Below are 20,235 nucleotides of genomic sequence, written 5' to 3' on the forward strand. Positions count from 1 at the left end.
GGAGAGGATCTTTGGGGGTCACTCTATAAGTAGGACGGGGGACTATAAGGAGTAATAATATCACATTTATTTTTAGTGTTCCTCTTGCAAAATACTGGTAAACACTTCCGTGATTCTGTGAGTTCTTTATAATGTAGCGTCCCGAGAGGAAGGCAAGAACAGCGAGCGTCACTGGAAGCCATCACCCCCCCCCCCCCCCCCCCCCCCCCCATGACTGTACAACACCATCATTTGGCACGTGTGCTGAACCAAGTCGCCTTTCAAACATGTAGGCATCAAAGGCAGCATCAGAGCTCTGGACACCGACACCTTCCTTTTCCATGGGCAGCAGACTGATTTCTGGGCATTTTTAGGACTATAGCCATCAGAGAGTCTGTACTCGTTCTGTTATCCCAGTACTGTAGCCATCAGAGAGTCTGCGCTCCCTCTCAGTTACCCCAGTACTATAGCCATCAGAGAGTCTGCACTCGCTCTCAGTTACCCCAGAACTATAGCCATCAGTGAGTCTGCACTCGCTCTCAGTTACCCTAGTACTATAGACATCAGTGAGTCTGCGCTCGTTCTCAGTTACCCCAGTACTACAGACATCAGAGAGTCTGCACTCCCTCTCAGTTACCCCAGTACTATAGCCATCAGTGAGTCTGCACTCGCTCTCAGTTACCCCAGTACTATAGCCATCAGTGAGTCTGCACTCGCTCTCAGTTACCCCAGTACTATAGAAATCAGTGAGTCTGCGCTCGCTCTGTTACCCCAGGACTATAGCCATCAGTGAGTCTGCGCTCGCTCTCAGTTACCCCAGTACTACAGACATCAGTGAGTCTGCGCTCGCTCTCAGTTACCCCAGTACTACAGACATCAGTGAGTCTGCGCTCGTTCTCATTTACCCCAGTACTACAGACATCAGAGAGTCTGCACTCCCTCTCAGTTACCCCAGTACTATAGCCATCAGTGAGTCTGCACTCGCTCTCAGTTACCCCAGTACTATAGAAATCAGTGAGTCTGCACTCCCTCTCAGTTACCCCAGTACTATAGACATCAGTGAGTCTGCGCTCGTTCTCAGTTACCCCAGTACTACAGACATCAGAGTCTGCACTCCCTCTGTTACCCCAGTACTATAGCCATCAGTGAGTCTGCGCTCGTTCTCAGTTACCCCAGTACTATAGAAATCAGTGAGTCTGCGCTCGCTCTGTTACCCCAGGACTATAGCCATCAGTGAGTCTGCACTCGCTCTCAGTTACCCCAGTACTACAGACATCAGTGAGTCTGCGCTCGCTCTCAGTTACCCCAGTACTACAGACATCAGTGAGTCTGCGCTCGTTCTCAGTTACCCCAGTACTATAGACATCAGTGAGTCTGCGCTCACTCTCGGACAGGCATTGAGTCTTTCTTCCATTGATTCCTGTTGATCCTTATTGAAGCTTCAGAGTGAAATGTTCCTCCAGTGTCTGTAAATTATAAGTCACCTCACATGTGACTGTGCAGTCTCTGTCCGTCTCCTGTGCTGTGAAGGTGACTGTGGAGAAGCTTCCGGATCCGTCACACTTGTTCTGTACGTCACCATCTATAGGAAACATTCCTCTCCTCCAGAAGAACTCGGAACTATCTGCGTCACATCCCTCCACGTAACATGTGAGTGTGACCTCACCCCCCACCCGTGGTCTCTCCGTCAGGCACTGGATGCCTCTGGTCTTCAGTGGAGTCCTCAGATGTCCTGCAAAGAAATAGACAAAAACTATGACAAGTCACATTTTGTACAAATGCTAAACTGCAGTGGACCCGGCCGGTGCCATCTTCTACCAGGCCTCCAGCCGCTGTATTTATCCTACAATACAAGCAGCTGAGCTAATAATAATAATAATTTTTATTTATATAGCGCCAACAGATTCCGCAGCACTTTACAATTCTGGGGGGACATACATAGACAAAAATCAGACATAACAGAGATATACATATAATTATCCATACAAGAGGAGTGAGGTCCCTTATCAGCTTACACACTATCAGGAGGGGGTGCGAGACAGAATGGCAGAGGGGCAAAACGCATCATTGTTCTTATGGTCCGGCCATATATATAAGGCAACGCAGGTAAGGGGGGGGGGGGGGGGTTAGCCTGTCACCAGCCAATGCCTGCATGCCCAGGTCTAACTGCTTAAATGCTTGGTGTGTGTGTGTGTGTGTGTGTGTGTGGGGGGGGGGGGGTTAGGGTAGCAGTCAAAACTAGGGCACCTGGTAGGCCTGCTTGAACAGATGAGTTTTGAGGGCACATTTGAAGCTTTGTGTATTGGAGGGGAGTCTGACAGTTTTGGGTAATGGATTCCATAGAACTGGTGCAGCTCGGGTGACGTCCTGGAGACGGGAGTGAGAGGTGCGGATTAAGGTGGATGTTAGTCTTAAGTCATTAGAGGAGTGTAAGGCACGGGTAGGATGGTAGACAGAGATGAGGGAGGAGATATAGAGAGGTGCAGCACTGTGGAGAGCCTTGTGGGTGAGCAGGAGGATTTTGTATTGTATCCTGTGTTTAATAGGGAGCCAATGTAGTGACTGGCACAGGGGGAGGAATCTGTATAGCGGCTGGCACAGGGGGGAGGCATCAGTATAGTGACTGGCACAGGGGGGAGGCATCTGTATAATGACTGGCACAGGGGAGGCATCTGTATAGTGACTGGCACAGGGGAGAGGCATCTGTATAGCGGCTGGCACAGGAGGGGAGGCATCTGTATAGTGACTGGCACAGGGGGAGGCATCTGTATAGTGACTGGCACAGGGGGGAGGCATCTGTATAGCGACTGGCACAGGGGGAAGCATCTGTATAGTGACTGGCACAGGGGGGAGGCATCTGTATAGTGACTGGTACAGGGGGGGAGGCATCTGTATAGCGGCTGGCACAGAGGGGGGAGGCATCTGTATAGCGGCTGGCACAGGGGGGAGGCATCTGTATAGTGGCTGGCACAGAGGGGGGAGGCATCTGTATAGCGGCTGGCACAGGGGGGAGGCATCTGTATAGCGACTGGCACAGAGGGGGGAGGCATCTGTATAGTGACTGGCACAGGGGGGAGGCATCTGTATAGTGACTGGCACAGGAGGGGAGGCATCTGTATAGTGACTGGTACAGGGGGGAGGCATCTGTATAGTGACTGGCACAGGGGGGAGGCATCTGTATAGTGGCTGGCACAGGGGAGAGGCATCTGTATAGCGGCTGGCACAGGGGAGAGGCATCTGTATAGCGGCTGGCACAGGAGGGGAGGCATCTGTATAGTGACTGGCACAGGGGGAGGCATCTGTATAGTGACTGGCACAGGGGGGAGGCATCTGTATAGCGACTGGCGCAGGGGGGAAGCATCTGTATAGCGACTGGCACAGGGGGGAGGCATCTGTATAGCGGCTGGCACAGGGGAGAGGCATCTGTATAGCGGCTGGCACAGGGGAGAGGCATCTGTATAGCGGCTGGCACAGGGGGGAGGCATCTGTATAGCGGCTGGCACAGGGGAGAGGCATCTGTATAGCGGCTGGCACAGGAGGGGAGGCATCTGTATAGCGGCTGGCACAGGGGAGAGGCATCTGTATAGCGGCTGGCACAGGGGGGAGGCATCTGTATAGCGGCTGGTACAGGGGAGAGGCATCTGTATAGCGGCTGGTACAGGGGGGAGGCATCTGTATAGCCGCTGGCACAGGGGAGAGGCATCTGTATAGCGGCTGGACACGGAGATGAGCCTGGCCGCTGTATTGAGAATGGACTGGAGAGAGGAGAGTTTGGAGGAAGGAAGGCCGATTAGTAAGGAATTGCAGTAGTCAAGACGGGAATGAATCAGCGCGACAATGAGAGTTTTAGCCGATTCGACAGGAAGGAAGGGACGGATTGTAGAGATGTTTTTTAGATGCAGATTACAGGAACGTGAAAGAGATTTAATATGAGGAATGAAAGAGAGATCCAAGTCACACATAACCCCAAGGCAGCAGGCTTGTTGTGTAGGGGTTATGGAGCTTGTTGTGTAGGGGTTATGGAGCTTGTTGTGTAGGGGTTATGGAGCTTGTTGTGTAGGGGCTATGGAGCTTGCTGTGTAGGGGTTATGGAGCTTGTTGTGTAGGGGTTATGGAGCTTGTTGTGTAGGGGCTATGGAGCTTGTTGTGTAGGGGTTATGGAGCTTGTTGTGTAGGGGTCATGGAGCTTGTTGTGCAGGGGTTATGGAGCTTGTTGTGTAGGTGCTGTGGAGCTTGTTGTGTAGGGGTTATGGAGCTTGTTGTGTAGGGGTCATGGAGCTTGTTGTGTAGGGGTTATGGAGCTTGTTGTGTAGGGGCTATGGAGCTTGTTGTGTAGGGGCTATGGAGCTTGTTGTGTAAGGGCTATGTAGCTTGTTGTGTAGGGGCTATGGAGCTTGTTGTGTAGGGGCTATGGAGCTTGTTGTGTAGGGGCTATGGAGCTTGTTGTGTAGGGGCTATGGAGCTTGTTGTGTAGGGGTTATGGAGCTTGTTGTGTAGGGGCTATGTAGCTTGTTGTGTAGGGGCTATGGAGCTTGTTGTGTAGGGGCTATGGAGCTTGTTGTGTAGGGGTTATGGAGCTTGTTGTGTAGGGGTTATGGAGCTTGTTGTGTAGGGGTTATGGAGCCTGTTGTGTAGGGGTTATTGAGCTTGTTGTGTAGGGGTTATGGAGCTTGTTGTGTAGGGGTTATTGAGCTTGTTGTGTAGGGGCTATGTAGCTTGTTGTGTAGGGGCTATGTAGCTTGTTGTGTAGGGGCTATGGAGCTTGTAGTGTAGGGGTTATGGAGCTTGTTGTGTGGGGGTTATGGAGCTTGTTGTGTAGGGGTTATGGTCGCACCACAGACAGAGATGGAGATGTCAGGTGGGGGGTGTTTAGCAGAGGGAGGGAAGACAAGCAGCTCAGTCTTAGCCAGGTTTAGTTTCAGGAATAGGGAGGACATAGCATTAGAGACGGCAGACAGACAGTTACTGGTGTTCTGTAGAAGAGCGGGGGTGATATCACAGGAGGAGGTATATAGCAGGGGGTGATATCACAGGAGGAGGTATACAGCAGGGGGTGATATCACAGGAGGAGGTATACAGCAGGGGGTGATATCACAGGAGGAGGTATACAGCAGGGGGTGATATCACAGGAGGAGGTATACAGCAGGGGGTGATATCACAGGAGGAGGTATACAGCAGGGGGTGATATCACGGGAGGAGGTATACAGCAGGGGGTGATATCACAGGAGGAGGTATACAGCAGGGGATGATATCACAGGAGGAGGTATATAGCTAGGTATCATCAGCATGGAGATGGTACTGAAAACCAAACTTGCTGATGATTTGTCCAATGGGTAAAGTGTAAAGTGAGAAAAGGAGAGAGAGGACCCAGGACTGATCCCTGAGGAACCCCGACTGTCAGGGGGAGAGAAGATGAGGTGGAGCCAGAAAGTGATACGCTAAAGGAGCGGTCAGAGAGATAGGAGGAAAACCAGGAAAGAGCAGAGTCTTTGAGGCCGACAGAGCGGAGCGTGGAGAGGAGGAGCTGGGGGGCTACAGTGTCACATACAGATAGAGCGGAGCATGGAGAGGAGGAGCTGGGGGGCTACAGTGTCACATACTACAGATAGAGCGGAGCATGGAGAGGAGGAGCTGGGGGGCTACAGTGTCACATACAGATAGAGCGGAGCATGGAGAGGAGGAGCTGGGGGGCTACAGTGTCACATACTACAGATAGAGCGGAGCATGGAGAGGGGGAGCTGGGGGGCTACAGTGTCACATACAGATAGAGCGGAGCATGGAGAGGAGGAGCTGGGGGGCTACAGTGTCACATACTACAGATAGAGCGGAGCATGGAGAGGGGGAGCTGGGGGGCTACAGTGTCACATACTACAGATAGAGCGGAGCATGGAGAGGAGGAGCTGGGGGGCTACAGTGTCACATACAGATAGAGCGGAGCATGGAGAGGAGGAGCTGGGGGGCTACAGTGTCACATACTACAGATAGAGCGGAGCATGGAGAGGAGGGGCTGGTGGTCTACTGTGTCACATACTACAGATAGAGCGGAGCATGGAGAGGAGGAGCTGGGGGGCTACAGTGTCACATACAGATAGAGCGGAGCATGGAGAGGAAGAGCTGGGGGGCTACAGTGTCACATACAGATAGAGCGGAGCATGGAGAGGAGGAGCTGGGGGGCTACAGTGTCACATACTACAGATAGAGCGGAGCATGGAGAGGAGGAGCTGGGGGGCTACAGTGTCACATACAGATAGAGCGGAGCATGGAGAGGAGGAGCTGGGGGGCTACAGTGTCACATACAGATAGAGCGGAGCATGGAGAGGAGGAGCTGGGGGGCTACAGTGTCACATACAGATAGAGCGGAGCATGGAGAGGAGGAGCTGGGGGCTACAGTGTCACATACTACAGATAGAGCGGAGCATGGAGAGGAGGAGCTGGGGGGCTACAGTGTCACATACAGATAGAGCGGAGCATGGAGAGGAGGAGCTGGGGGGCTACAGTGTCACATACTACAGATAGAGCGGAGCATGGAGAGGGGGAGCTGGGGGGCTACAGTGTCACATACAGATAGAGCGGAGCATGGAGAGGAGGAGCTGGGGGGCTACAGTGTCACATACTACAGATAGAGCGGAGCATGGAGAGGGGGAGCTGGGGGGCTACAGTGTCACATACTACAGATAGAGCGGAGCATGGAGAGGAGGAGCTGGGGGGCTACAGTGTCACATACAGATAGAGCGGAGCATGGAGAGGAGGAGCTGGGGGGCTACAGTGTCACATACTACAGATAGAGCGGAGCATGGAGAGGAGGGGCTGGTGGTCTACTGTGTCACATACTACAGATAGAGCGGAGCATGGAGAGGAGGAGCTGGGGGGCTACAGTGTCCCATACAGATAGAGCGGAGCATGGAGAGGAGGAGCTGGGGGGCTACAGTGTCACATACAGATAGAGCGGAGCATGGAGAGGAGGAGCTGGGGGGCTACAGTGTCACATACAGATAGAGCGGAGCATGGAGAGGGGGAGCTGGGGGGCTACAGTGTCACATACAGATAGAGCGGAGCATGGAGAGGAGGAGCTGGGGGTCTACAGTGTCACATACAGATAGAGCGGAGCATGGAGAGGAGGAGCTGGGGGGCTACAGTGTCACATACAGATAGAGCGGAGCATGGAGAGGAAGAGCTGGGGGGCTACAGTGTCACATACAGATAGAGCGGAGCATGGAGAGGAGGAGCTGGGGGGCTACAGTGTCACATACAGATAGAGCGGAGCATGGAGAGGGGGAACTGGGGGGCTACAGTGTCACATACAGATAGAGCGGAGCATGGAGAGGAGGAGCTGGGGGGCTACAGTGTCACATACTACAGATAGAGCGGAGCATGGAGAGGAGGAGCTGGGGGTCTACAGTGTCACATACAGATAGAGCGGAGCATGGAGAGGAGGAGCTGGGGGGCTACAGTGTCACATACTACAGATAGAGCGGAGCATGGAGAGGAGGAGCTGGGGGGCTACAGTGTCACATACAGATAGAGCGGAGCATGGAGAGGAGGGGCTGGGGGGCTACAGTGTCACATACAGATAGAGCGGAGCATGGAGAGGAGGAGCTGGGGGGCTACAGTGTCACATACAGATAGAGCGGAGCATGGAGAGGAGGAGCTGGGGGCTACAGTGTCACATACTACAGATAGAGCGGAGCATGGAGAGGAGGAGCTGGGGGGCTAAAGTGTCACATACTACAGATAGAGCGGAGCATGGAGAGGAGGAGCTGGGGGGCTACAGTGTCACATACAGATAGAGCGGAGCATGGAGAGGGGGAGCTGGGGGGCTACAGTGTCACATACAGATAGAGCGGAGCATGGAGAGGAGGAGCTGGGGGGCTACAGTGTCACATACTACAGATAGAGCGGAGCATGGAGAGGAGGAGCTGGGGGGCTACAGTGTCACATACTACAGATAGAGCGGAGCATGGAGAGGAGGAGCTGGGGGGCTACAGTGTCACATACAGATAGAGCGGAGCATGGAGAGGAGGAGCTGGGGGGCTACAGTGTCACATACTACAGATAGAGCGGAGCATGGAGAGGAGGAGCTGGGGGGCTACAGTGTCACATACAACAGATAGAGCGGAGCATGGAGAGGGGGAGCTGGGGGGCTACAGTGTCACATACTACAGATAGAGCGGAGCATGGAGAGGAGGAGCTGGGGGGCTACAGTGTCACATACAGATAGAGCGGAGCATGGAGAGGAGGAGCTGGGGGGCTACAGTGTCACATACAGATAGAGCGGAGCATGGAGAGGAGGAGCTGGGGGGGGGCTACAGTGTCACATACTACAGATAGAGCGGAGCATGGAGAGGGGGAGCTGGGGGGCTACAGTGTCACATACAGATAGAGCGGAGCATGGAGAGGAGGAGCTGGGGGGCTACAGTGTCACATACAGATAGAGCGGAGCATGGAGAGGAGGAGCTGGGGGGCTACAGTGTCACATACAGATAGAGCGGAGCATGGAGAGGAGGAGCTGGGGGTCTACAGTGTCACATACTACAGATAGAGCGGAGCATGGAGAGGAGGAGCTGGGGGGCTACAGTGTCACATACAGATAGAGGGGAGCATGGAGAGGAGGAGCTGGGGGGCTACAGTGTCACATACAGATAAAGCGGAGCATGGAGAGGAGGAGCTGGGGGGCTACAGTGTCACATACAGATAGAGCGGAGCATGGAGAGGAGGAGCTGGGGGGCTACAGTGTCACATACTACAGATAGAGCGGAGCATGGAGAGGGGGAGCTGGGGGGCTACAGTGTCACATACTACAGATAGAGCGGAGCATGGAGAGGAGGAGCTGGGGGGCTAAAGTGTCACATACTACAGATAGAGCGGAGCATGGAGAGGAGGAGCTGGGGGCTACAGTGTCACATACTACAGATAGAGCGGAGCATGGAGAGGAGGAGCTGGGGGGCTACAGTGTCACATACTACAGATAGAGCGGAGCATGGAGAGGAGGAGCTGGGGGGCTACAGTGTCACATACTACAGATAGAGCGGAGCGTGGAGAGGGGAGCTGGGGGGCTACAGTGTCACATACTACAGATAGAGCGGAGCATGGAGAGGAGGAGCTGGGGGGCTACAGTGTCACATACAGATAGAGCGGAGCATGGAGAGGAGGAGCTGGGGGGCTACAGTGTCACATACAGATAGAGCGGAGCATGGAGAGGAGGAGCTGGGGGGCTACAGTGTCACATACAGATAGAGCGGAGCATGGAGAGGAGGAGCTGGGGGGCTACAGTGTCACATACAGATAGAGCGGAGCATGGAGAGGGGGAGCTGGGGGGCTACAGTGTCACATACAGATAGAGCGGAGCATGGAGAGGAGGAGCTGGGGGGCTACAGTGTCACATACTACAGATAGAGCGGAGCATGGAGAGGAGGAGCTGGGGGGCTACAGTGTCACATACTACAGATAGAGCGGAGCATGGAGAGGAGGAGCTGGGGGGCTACAGTGTCACATACAGATAGAGCGGAGCATGGAGAGGAGGAGCTGGGGGGCTACAGTGTCACATACAGATAGAGCGGAGCATGGAGAGGAGGAGCTGGGGGGCTACAGTGTCACATACTACAGATAGAGCGGAGCATGGAGAGGAGGAGCTGGGGGGCTACAGTGTCACATACTACAGATAGAGCGGAGCATGGAGAGGAGGAGCTGGGGGGCTACAGTGTCACATACAGATAGAGCGGAGCATGGAGAGGAGGGGCTGGGGGGCTACAGTGTCACATACAGATAGAGCGGAGCATGGAGAGGAGGAGCTGGGGGGCTACAGTGTCACATACAGATAGAGCGGAGCATGGAGAGGAGGAGCTGGGGGGCTACAGTGTCACATACAGATAGAGCGGAGCATGGAGAGGAGGAGCTGGGGGGGCTACAGTGTCACATACTACAGATAGAGCGGAGCATGGAGAGGAGGAGCTGGGGGGCTACAGTGTCACATACAGATAGAGCGGAGCATGGAGAGGAGGAGCTGGGGGGCTTCAGTGTCACATACAGATAGAGCGGAGCATGGAGAGGAGGAGCTGGGGGGCTACAGTGTCACATACTACAGATAGAGCGGAGCATGGAGAGGAGGAGCTGGGGGGCTACAGTGTCACATACAGATAGAGCGGAGCATGGAGAGGAGGAGCTGGGGGGCTACAGTGTCACATACTACAGATAGAGCGGAGCATGGAGAGGAGGAGCTGGGGGGCTACAGTGTCACATACTACAGATAGAGCGGAGCATGGAGAGGAGGAGCTGGGGGGCTACAGTGTCACATACAGATAGAGCGGAGCATGGAGAGGAGGAGCTGGGGGGCTACAGTGTCACATACAGATAGAGCGGAGCATGGAGAGGAGGAGCTGGGGGGCTACAGTGTCACATACTACAGATAGAGCGGAGCATGGAGAGGAGGAGCTGGGGGGCTACAGTGTCACATACAGATAGAGCGGAGCATGGAGAGGAGGAGCTGGGGGGCTACAGTGTCACATACAGATAGAGCGGAGCATGGAGAGGAGGAGCTGGGGGGCTACAGTGTCACATACTACAGATAGAGCGGAGCATGGAGAGGAGGAGCTGGGGGGCTACAGTGTCACATACAGATAGAGCGGAGCATGGAGAGGAGGAGCTGGGGGGCTACAGTGTCACATACTACAGATAGAGCGGAGCATGGAGAGGAGGAGCTGGGGGGCTACAGTGTCACATACAGATAGAGCGGAGCATGGAGAGGAGGAGCTGGGGGGCTACAGTGTCACATACAGATAGAGCGGAGCATGGAGAGGAGGAGCTGGGGGGCTACAGTGTCACATACAGAGAGCGGAGCATGGAGAGGAGGAGCTGGGGGGCTACAGTGTCACATACTACAGATAGAGCGGAGCATGGAGAGGAGGAGCTGGGGGGCTACAGTGTCACATACTACTGATAGAGCGGAGCATGGAGAGGAGGAGCTGGGGGGCTACAGTGTCACATACTACAGATAGAGCGGAGCATGGAGAGGAGGAGCTGGGGGGCTACAGTGTCACATACTACAGATAGAGCGGAGCATGGAGAGGAGGAGCTGGGGGGCTACAGTGTCACATACAGATAGAGCGGAGCATGGAGAGGAGGAGCTGGGGGGCTACAGTGTCACATACAGAGAGCGGAGCATGGAGAGGAAGAGCTGGGGGGCTACAGTGTCACATACAGATAGAGCGGAGCATGGAGAGGGGGAGCTGGGGGGCTACAGTGTCACATACAGATAGAGCGGAGCATGGAGAGGGGGAGCTGGGGGGCTACAGTGTCACATACAGATAGAGCGGAGCACGGAGAGGAGGAGCTGGGGGGCTACAGTGTCACATACAGAGAGCGGAGCATGGAGAGGAAGAGCTGGGGGGCTACAGTGTCACATACAGATAGAGCGGAGCATGGAGAGGAAGAGCTGGGGGGCTACAGTGTCACATACAGATAGAGCGGAGCATGGAGAGGAGGAGCTGGGGGGCTACAGTGTCACATACTACAGATAGAGCGGAGCATGGAGAGGAGGAGCTGCAGATAGATCCAGGAAAATAAGAAGTGAATGGTCACCATCAGATTTGGCGGAGAGGAGACCATTAGAGACGTTAGTCAGGGCAGTTTCTGTAGAGCGGTGAGGACAGAAACCCGACTGGAGGGGGTCAAGAAGAGCGTTGTCAGAGAGGTAACAGGTTAGGCGGGAACAGGTCTAGGGAGGGTTTTTCAGTAATGGAGTGATGACGGAGTGTTTGAAAGCCGAGGGGAAGACGCCAGAGGAGAGGGGGAGGGGGAATATTTTAGTAAGGTAAGTAGTGACAACAGGAGAGAGAGACTGGACAAGGTGTGAGGGAATAGGGTCACTAGGGCAGGTGGTGGGGCGAGAGGAGGAGAGGAGTCTGAAGACTTCCTCCTCATCCCTCTCAGCCTTTGACCCAGTGACAGAGGAGGAACAGTGAGAGGGAATAGGATTAATATTACCTGGGGGATGGGAGATGATCTCCTGGCGGATTGTGTCTATGTGTAGTAGGATGCTAGGTCTTCAGCACAGAGGTTAGTGATGGGTGTCTAGGTCTTCAGCACAGAGGTTAGTGATAGGTGTCTGAGGTTTGGGTTTAAGGAGAGAGTTGAGGATATCAAAGAGGCGTTTTGGGTTATGGGAAAGAGATGAGAGAGGTGTAGTAGGATTGCTTAGCAGAGTGAAGAGCAGAGTAGGAGCTTCTAAGCATAAACTTGTAATGGAGAAGGTCGGCTGTTGTCTTGGATTTCCTCCATAGACGTTCCGCACACCTAGAACACCATCTAAGAAAACGAGTTCTGGATGTGTGCCGTCTGGGTCGGGCTCTTTGGGGTATAGGGGGTGCAAATGTGTCCAGGGTGGTTTTGAGGGTGTTGTGGTATTGTTTGGCAGCCAGATTAGGACAGGAGAGGGAAGAGGTGGGGGGCAATGATGACTGTACAGTATCGAGCAGTTGTTGGGTGTCTATAGCACGTAAGTTCCTATATGTGAGTGAGGTCGGGGTGTCAAAAGGAGGACGAGAATTTGTTATCATAAAAGAGAGGAAGTTGTGGTCTGAGAGGTCAGTGGTAAAGTTAGAAAAGTGGGAAACTGGGCAAAATCTGGAGAAGAGCAGGTCCAGGGTATTCCCCCCCTTGTGGGTTGGAGAGTCAGAATGCTGAGAGAGGCCAAGGGAGGAGGTTAGAGAGAGACTGAGCGGCTGATGGGGAGATTGGGGTGTTAATTGGGATGTTAAAGTTGCACATGATTAGAGCAGGAATATCGGAAGATAGAAAGTAAGGAAGCCAGGTAGAGAAGTGATCAAGAAACTTAGTAGGTGAGCCAGGGGGGCGATAGATGATTGAGACTCTCAGGGGAAATGGACGGTAAAGTCATACGGTGTGAACTTCAAAAGAGGAGAATGAGAGGGAGGGGACGGGGGGAATGAGAGGGAGGGGACACGGGGGGAATGAGAGGGAGGGGACGGGGGGAATGAGAGGGAGGGGACGGGGGGAATGAGGGGGAGGGGACGGGGGGAATGGGAGGGAGGGGACGGGGGGAATGAGGGGGAGGGGACGGGGGGAATGAGGGGGAGGGGACGGGGGGAATGAGGGGGAGGGGACGGGGGAAATGAGAGGGAGGGGACGGGGGGAATGAGAGGGAGGGGACAGGGGGAATGAGAGGGAGGGGACGGGGGGAATGAGAGGGAGGGGACGGGGGGAATGAGAGGGAGGGGACGGGGGGAATGAGAGGGAGGGGACGGGGGGAATGAGAGGGAGGGGACAGGGGGAATGAGGGGGAGGGGACAGGGGGAATGAGGGGGAGGGGACAGGGGGAATGGGGGGGAGGGGACAGGGGGAATGAGGGGGAGGGGACAGGGGGAATGAGGGGGAGGGGACAGGGGGAATGAGGGGGAGGGGACAGGGGGAATGGGAGGGAGGGGACAGGGGGAATGGGAGGGAGGGGACAGGGGGAATGAGAGGGAGGGGACAGGGGGAATGAGGGGGAGGGGACAGGGGGAATGAGGGGGAGGGGACAGGGGGAATGGGAGGGAGGGGACAGGGGGAATGAGGGGGAGGGGACAGGGGGAATGGGAGGGAGGGGACAGGGGGAATGGGAGGGAGGGGACACAGGGGGAATGGGAGGGAGGGGACACAGGGGGAATGGGAGGGAGGGGACAGGGGGAATGAGGGGGAGGGGACAGGGGGAATGGGAGGGAGGGGACAGGGGGAATGAGGGGGAGGGGACAGGGGGAATGAGGGGGAGGGGACAGGGGGAATGACCTGGTAAGTGCAGTCTGGGGAGAGAAGTACACCCACTCCCCCACCATGTCTGTTATCAGGTCTAGGGTGTAGGCCACCATGGGTCAGAGCGGCGGCTGAGGCCGTGTCTGTCTGACTCTTGTAGCCAGGTTTCCGTGAGAGCCAGCAGGTCGAGTGATTTATTGATAAACATATCATGAACTTGTGTAAGTTTGTTACAGACAGACCGGGCGTTCCAGAGAGCACAGTTACTGGAGATGGGATCCGACAAGCAGCGGATCCTGACCAGGTTATGGGGGTTTCTGTAGGAGGTCGGTGAAGAGAAGCTGATAGTGATAGAGGGACGACCAGGGTTAGGAGAAGGAGGAGAATTGTGAGAGATAGTAGATGGTTTAGTGACTTATGAGGACGGTTTCTGTGCTGCACCTTTGAGAAACCAAGGTGATGGGGGTTCAGGAAGGTAAAAAGTGAGTGTGAACAGTACATAGGTGAGGGAAGGAGAGAGGGGCTGATGTGGACACAGTGGGATGGGTGGGGGATAGGTCTGTAGACACAAGATTAGCAGATATAGAGAGATAAACAGCATGATGAAAATGGTGAAAATGTATTAAGTGGTTAGTAGGTCTATGGAATACATGTGCAGTACTCACTGGTCTTTTCTTAGAGGTTTCTTCTGGTTTTCTTCTGGTTTAATTCTGGTCTAATTCTCAAGTGGTCACTTATGAGGTCACAAACAATGGAGTTTTCAAAAGACCAGTGTGCCCACTCTTATAGTTCTATGGCTATGATTAACCGACTCAGAAAGGCTGAAGTCAGGCCCAGGTGTCACTATGGGAGGGGGGATTAGTGGTGAGAGGGTGGCTATCAGAGGGCACAGGGCTACTGGGAGGTTACACATAAGGCCAAATGAGGGGTCATAAACAGTGAAGCCATACTAGACACAGAACAGACACAGAACAGCAAAGCAGGATATGATGAGGCCGATAGTAACTCAATGGCTGATATACCAAAATACACAGAGCAGATACGAATGGCAGAGTCTGTTAGGATGGGAGGAGTAGTAGTGGAGCAATGGCTGACATACCAAAATACACAGAGCAGATACAAATGGCAGAGTCTGTTAGGATGGGAGGAGTAGTAGTGGAGCAATGGCTGACATACCAAATACACAGAGCAGATACAAATGGCAGAGTCTGTTAGGATGGGAGGAGTAGTAGTGGAGCAATGGCTGACATACCAAAATACACAGAGCAGATACAAATGGCAGAGTCTGTTAGGATGGGAGGAGTAGTAGTGGAGCAATGGCTGACATACCAAATACACAGAGCAGATACAAATGGCAGAGTCTGTTAGGATGGGAGGAGTAGTAGTGGAGCAATGGCTGACATACCAAAATACACAGAGCAGATACAAATGGCAGAGTCTGTTAGGATGGGAGGAGTAGTAGTGGAGCAATGGCTGACATACCAAATACACAGAGCAGATACAAATGGCAGAGTCTGTTAGGATGGGAGGAGTAGTAGTGGAGCAATGGCTGACATACCAAAATACACAGAGCAGATACAAATGGCAGAGTCTGTTAGGATGGGAGGAGTAGTAGTGGAGCAATGGCTGACATACCAAATACACAGAGCAGATACAAATGGCAGAGTCTGCTAGGATGGGAGGAGTAGTAGTGGAGCAATGGCTGACATACCAAAATACACAGAGCAGATACAAATGGCAGAGTCTGCTAGGATGGGAGGAGTAGTAGTGGAGCAATGGCTGACATACCAAAATACACAGAGCAGATACAAATGGCAGAGTCTGTTAGGATGGGAGGAGTAGTAGTGGAGCAATGGCTGACATACCAAAATACACAGAGCAGATACAAATGGCAGAGTCTGTTAGGATGGGAGGAGTAGTAGTGGAGCAATGGCTGACATACCAAAATACACAGAGCAGATACAAAGCTCATGATTCCTCCTCCTCAGATTCCTTTCTATACATGTATAACGGGGAACCGGGGTCCCTACGTGACTGTCTCTTACCTGCGTCTAGTCTGGAGATAGCTGGACGTCCTTCAGGACTTCTTCCTATTAACAGAGAAGTCAGTGTGTGAGAAGATCGGTTATACTTGAGTGGATGGAGTCGCAGTCTACAGAAGACATGTAGACTAGAGATGAGCGAACCGGGTTTGGGGTCGAGTCCATCTGAACCTGAACGTTCGGCATGTGATTAGCGGTGGCTGCTGAACTTGGATAAAGCTCTAAGGTTGTCTGGAAAACATGGATACAGCCAATGACTATATCCATGTTTTCCACATCGCCTTAGGGCTTTATCCAACTTGAGCAGCCACCGCTAATCACATGCCGAAAGTTCGGATGGACTCGAGCTGCTCCAGGTTCGCTCATCTCTAATGTAGACTGATCCGTGTGACCATACACTGCACTCTTACACCATATGTCACTTCTAGGTTGTACAGGGATCCTACCTGCGAGGTTCAGGGTGCATGAATGCACATACACTTTCTTAGTGACAGAATGTGTCACCTCACAGCGGATGGCCGCCATATTGTCCTTGTCCCCCGGGGTGAACCTCAGGCTGCTGGTACAAGTACACAGAGAGTCCTTCCCGATCTCCGGATCTGATGTGGTGACGGCATGGCTGGGAAATGGGTTGAAGTCTTTGTACCATTTCACTTTAATGTCTGGTGTGAATCCTGATATGGTTACTGTACAGGTGGCGTCCTTCCCTGCGACAGGTCTGTCCGGCCGCACAGTTATGTCTGAGAATATCGGGACTTTATCTGTAAGAAGAGAGTAAGATTACTGCAGTCACCAGGGCACCATGGGGCCAGGACACATCACAAGCTAGCCGCCCCTGTACCCCTCCACCTGCTGTATACATGAAGAGTCAGTCACCATGGGGCCAGGACACATCACAAGCTAGCCGCCTCTGTACCCCTCCACCTGCTGTATACATGAAGAGTCAGTCACCAGGGCACCATGGGGCCAGGACACATCACAAGCTAGCCGCCTCTGTACCCCTCCACCTGCTGTATACATGAAGAGTCAGTCACCAGGACACCATGGGGCCAGGACACATCACAAGCTAGCCGCCCCTGTACCCCTCCACCTGCTGTATACATGAAGAGTCAGTCACCAGGACACCATGGGGCCAGGACACATCACAAGCTAGCCGCCCCTGTCACCCTCCACCTGCTGTATACATGAAGAGTCAGTCACCAGGACACCATGGGGCCAGGACACATCACAAGCTAGCCGCCTCTGTACCCCTCCACCTGCTGTATACATGAAGAGTCAGTCACCAGGACACCATGGGGCCAGGACACATCACAAGCTAGCCGCCCCTGTACCCCTCCACCTGCTGTATACATGAAGAGTCAGTCACCAGGACACCATGGGGCCAGGACACATCACAAGCTAGCCGCCTCTGTCACCCTCCACCTGCTGTATACATGAAGAGTCAGTCACCAGGACACCATGGGGCCAGGACACATCACAAGCTAGCCGCCTCTGTACCCCTCCACCTGCTGTATACATGAAGAGTCAGTCACCAGGACACCATGGGGCCAGGACACATCACAAGCTAGCCGCCCCTGTACCCCTCCACCTGCTGTATACATGAAGAGTCAGTCACCAGGACACCATGGGGCCAGGACACATCACAAGCTAGCCGCCCCTGTCACCCTCCACCTGCTGTATACATGAAGAGTCAGTCACCAGGGCACCATGGGGCCAGGACACATCACAAGCTAGCCGCCTCTGTACCCCTCCACCTGCTGTATACATGAAGAGTCAGTCACCAGGACACCATGGGGCCAGGACACATCACAAGCTAGCCGCCTCTGTCACCCTCCACCTGCTGTATACATGAAGAGTCAGTCACCATGGGGCCAGGACACATCACAAGCTAGCCGCCCCTGTACCCCTCCACCTGCTGTATACATGAAGAGTCAGTCACCATGGGGCCAGGACACATCACAAGCTAGCCGCCTCTGTCACCCTCCACCTGCTGTATACATGAAGAGTCGGGCACCATGGGGCCAGGACACATCACAAGCTAGCCGCCCCTGTACCCCTCCACCTGCTGTATACATGAAGAGTCAGTCACCATGGGGCCAGGACACATCACAAGCTAGCCGCCTCTGTCACCCTCCACCTGCTGTATACATGAAGAGTCAGTCACCAGGGCACCATGGGGCCAGGATACATCACAAGCTAGCCGCCCCTGTACCCCTCCACCTGCTGTATACATGAAGAGTCAGTCACCAGGACACCATGGGGCCAGGACACATCACAAGCTAGCCGCCTCTGTCACCCTCCACCTGCTGTATACATGAAGAGTCAGTCACTAGGACACCATGGGGCCAGGACACATCACAAGCTAGCCGCCTCTGTCACCCTCCACCTGCTGTATACATGAAGAGTCAGTCACCAGGGCACCATGGGGCCAGGACACATCACAAGCTAGCCGCCCCTGTCACCCTCCACCTGCTGTATACATGAAGAGTCAGTCACCAGGACACCATGGGGCCAGGACACATCACAAGCTAGCCGCCCCTGTACCCCTCCACCTGCTGTATACATGAAGAGTCGGTCACTAGATGATACTATACATAGGGCACTTATCACAGCCATCTCTATATCCTGACCATCACAGCTGCCATCTTCTCTCTAGATGGGGCTATATGTTCCATGGCAGCAGGATGAACCTGCCATTCCTGTCCCCAACCAGCCACAACCATAGCAGGGCTCCAGATGGCGACCAAAATGGTCGCCAATGCGACTGATATCTTGCAAATGGCGCCCAGATTTATTAATCTGGGCGCCATTTGCGACTGGCCCCGGCGGCGCGCTGTCTCTTTAAGGACTTCCGCACGCTGCACCGAAGCACGTGGCGCCTCTGCGGCCGTCGGTCCAATGAATGACGGACGTGCTGGATGACGTGTGCGGGGACACACTTCTCCAGTGACGTCATCCCGCACGTCCTTCATTCATTGGACGGACGGCCGCAGAGGCGCCACACTCCTCCAGCGCCTCTCTCCCGCCTCTCCTCACCCGGCGGTTCTTCAAGTGCACCCCAGCGGCACCAATTTGTGGATAGTGTGTGTGAGTACAACCGGAGGGACGGCAGGGGTGGCGGCCGGCCACTAATCTGTGTGGGGGGACCGCGGCCTGGGGGGGGGATTGGTAGTGTCTGTTGTGATGGCGGCCAGGTGCGGTAGTCAGTGCGGGGGGGGGGGGTATGTATAGACTGCACAGTACCACTTCCCTCAGTGTGTGTGTGTGTGTATATACACTGCACAGTACCACTTCCCTCAGTGTCTGTATGTATAGACTGCACAGTACCACTTCCCTCAGTGTCTGTATGTATATACACTGCACAGTACCACTTCCCTCAGTGTCTGTATGTATATACACTGCACAGTACCACTCCCCTCAGTGTCTGTATGTATATACACTGCACAGTACCACTTCCCTCAGTGTCTGTGTATATACACTGCACAGTACCACTTCCCTCAGTGTGTGTGTATATACACTGCACAGTACCACTTCCCTCAGTGTCTGTATATATAGACTGCACAGTACCACTTCCCTCAGTGTCAGTATGTATAGACTGCACAGTACCACTTCCCTCAGTGTCTGTATGTATATACACTGCACAGTACCACTTCCCTCAGTGTGTGTGTATGTATAGACTGCACAGTACCACTTCCCTCAGTGTCTGTATGTATATACACTGCACAGTACCACTTCCCTCAGTGTGTGTGTATGTATAGACTGCACAGTACCACTTCCCTCAGTGTCTGTATGTATATACACTGCACAGTACCACTTCCCTCAGTGTCTGTATGTATATACACTGCACAGTACCACTTCCCTCAGTGTCTGTATGTATACACTGCACAGTACCACTTCCCTCAGTGTCTGTATGTATATACACTGCACAGTACCACTTCCCTCAGTGTCTGTATGTATAGACTGCACAGTACCACTTCCCTCAGTGTCTGTATATATATACACTGCACAGTACCACTTCCCTCAGTGTCTGTATGTATATACACTGCACAGTACCACTTCCCTCAGTGTCTGTATGTATATACACTGCACAGTACCACTTCCCTCAGTGTCTGTATATATATACACTGCACAGTACCACTTCCCTCAGTGTCTGTATGTATATACACTGCACAGTACCACTTCCCTCAGTGTCTGTATGTATATACACTGCACAGTACCACTTTCCTCAGTGTCTGTATGTATACACTGCACAGTACCACTTCCCTCAGTGTCTGTATGTATATACACTGCACAGTACCACTTCCCTCAGTGTCTGTATGTATATACACTGCACAGTACCACTTCCCTCAGTGTCTGTATGTATATACACTGCACAGTACCACTTCCCTCAGTGTCTGTATATATATACACTGCACAGTACCACTTCCCTCAGTGTCTGTATGTATATACACTGCACAGTACCACTTCCCTC

The 20,235-nt window shown here is 53.7% G+C and overlaps 1 protein-coding gene across 1 annotated transcript in view; it reads right to left on the reverse strand.

The window, feature by feature from the left end:
• Positions 1–200: 200 nt before the first annotated feature.
• Positions 201–20,235, reverse strand: part of LOC138787809 (titin-like) — a 74,475-nt gene continuing 54,440 nt past the window's right edge. The window contains exons 9-11 of the mRNA XM_069964993.1: positions 16,211–16,525; positions 15,768–15,812; positions 201–1,711 (exon numbers count right to left, since the gene is read on the reverse strand). Of these exons, the coding sequence (XP_069821094.1) occupies positions 1,410–1,711; positions 15,768–15,812; positions 16,211–16,525 (662 nt within the window). The 3' untranslated portion in view covers positions 201–1,409. The remainder of the gene's footprint in view (positions 1,712–15,767; positions 15,813–16,210; positions 16,526–20,235) is intronic.

The sequence above is a fragment of the Dendropsophus ebraccatus genome, chromosome 4 (genome assembly GCF_027789765.1).
Source record: "Dendropsophus ebraccatus isolate aDenEbr1 chromosome 4, aDenEbr1.pat, whole genome shotgun sequence".
NCBI classification, from domain to species: domain Eukaryota; kingdom Metazoa; phylum Chordata; class Amphibia; order Anura; family Hylidae; genus Dendropsophus; species Dendropsophus ebraccatus.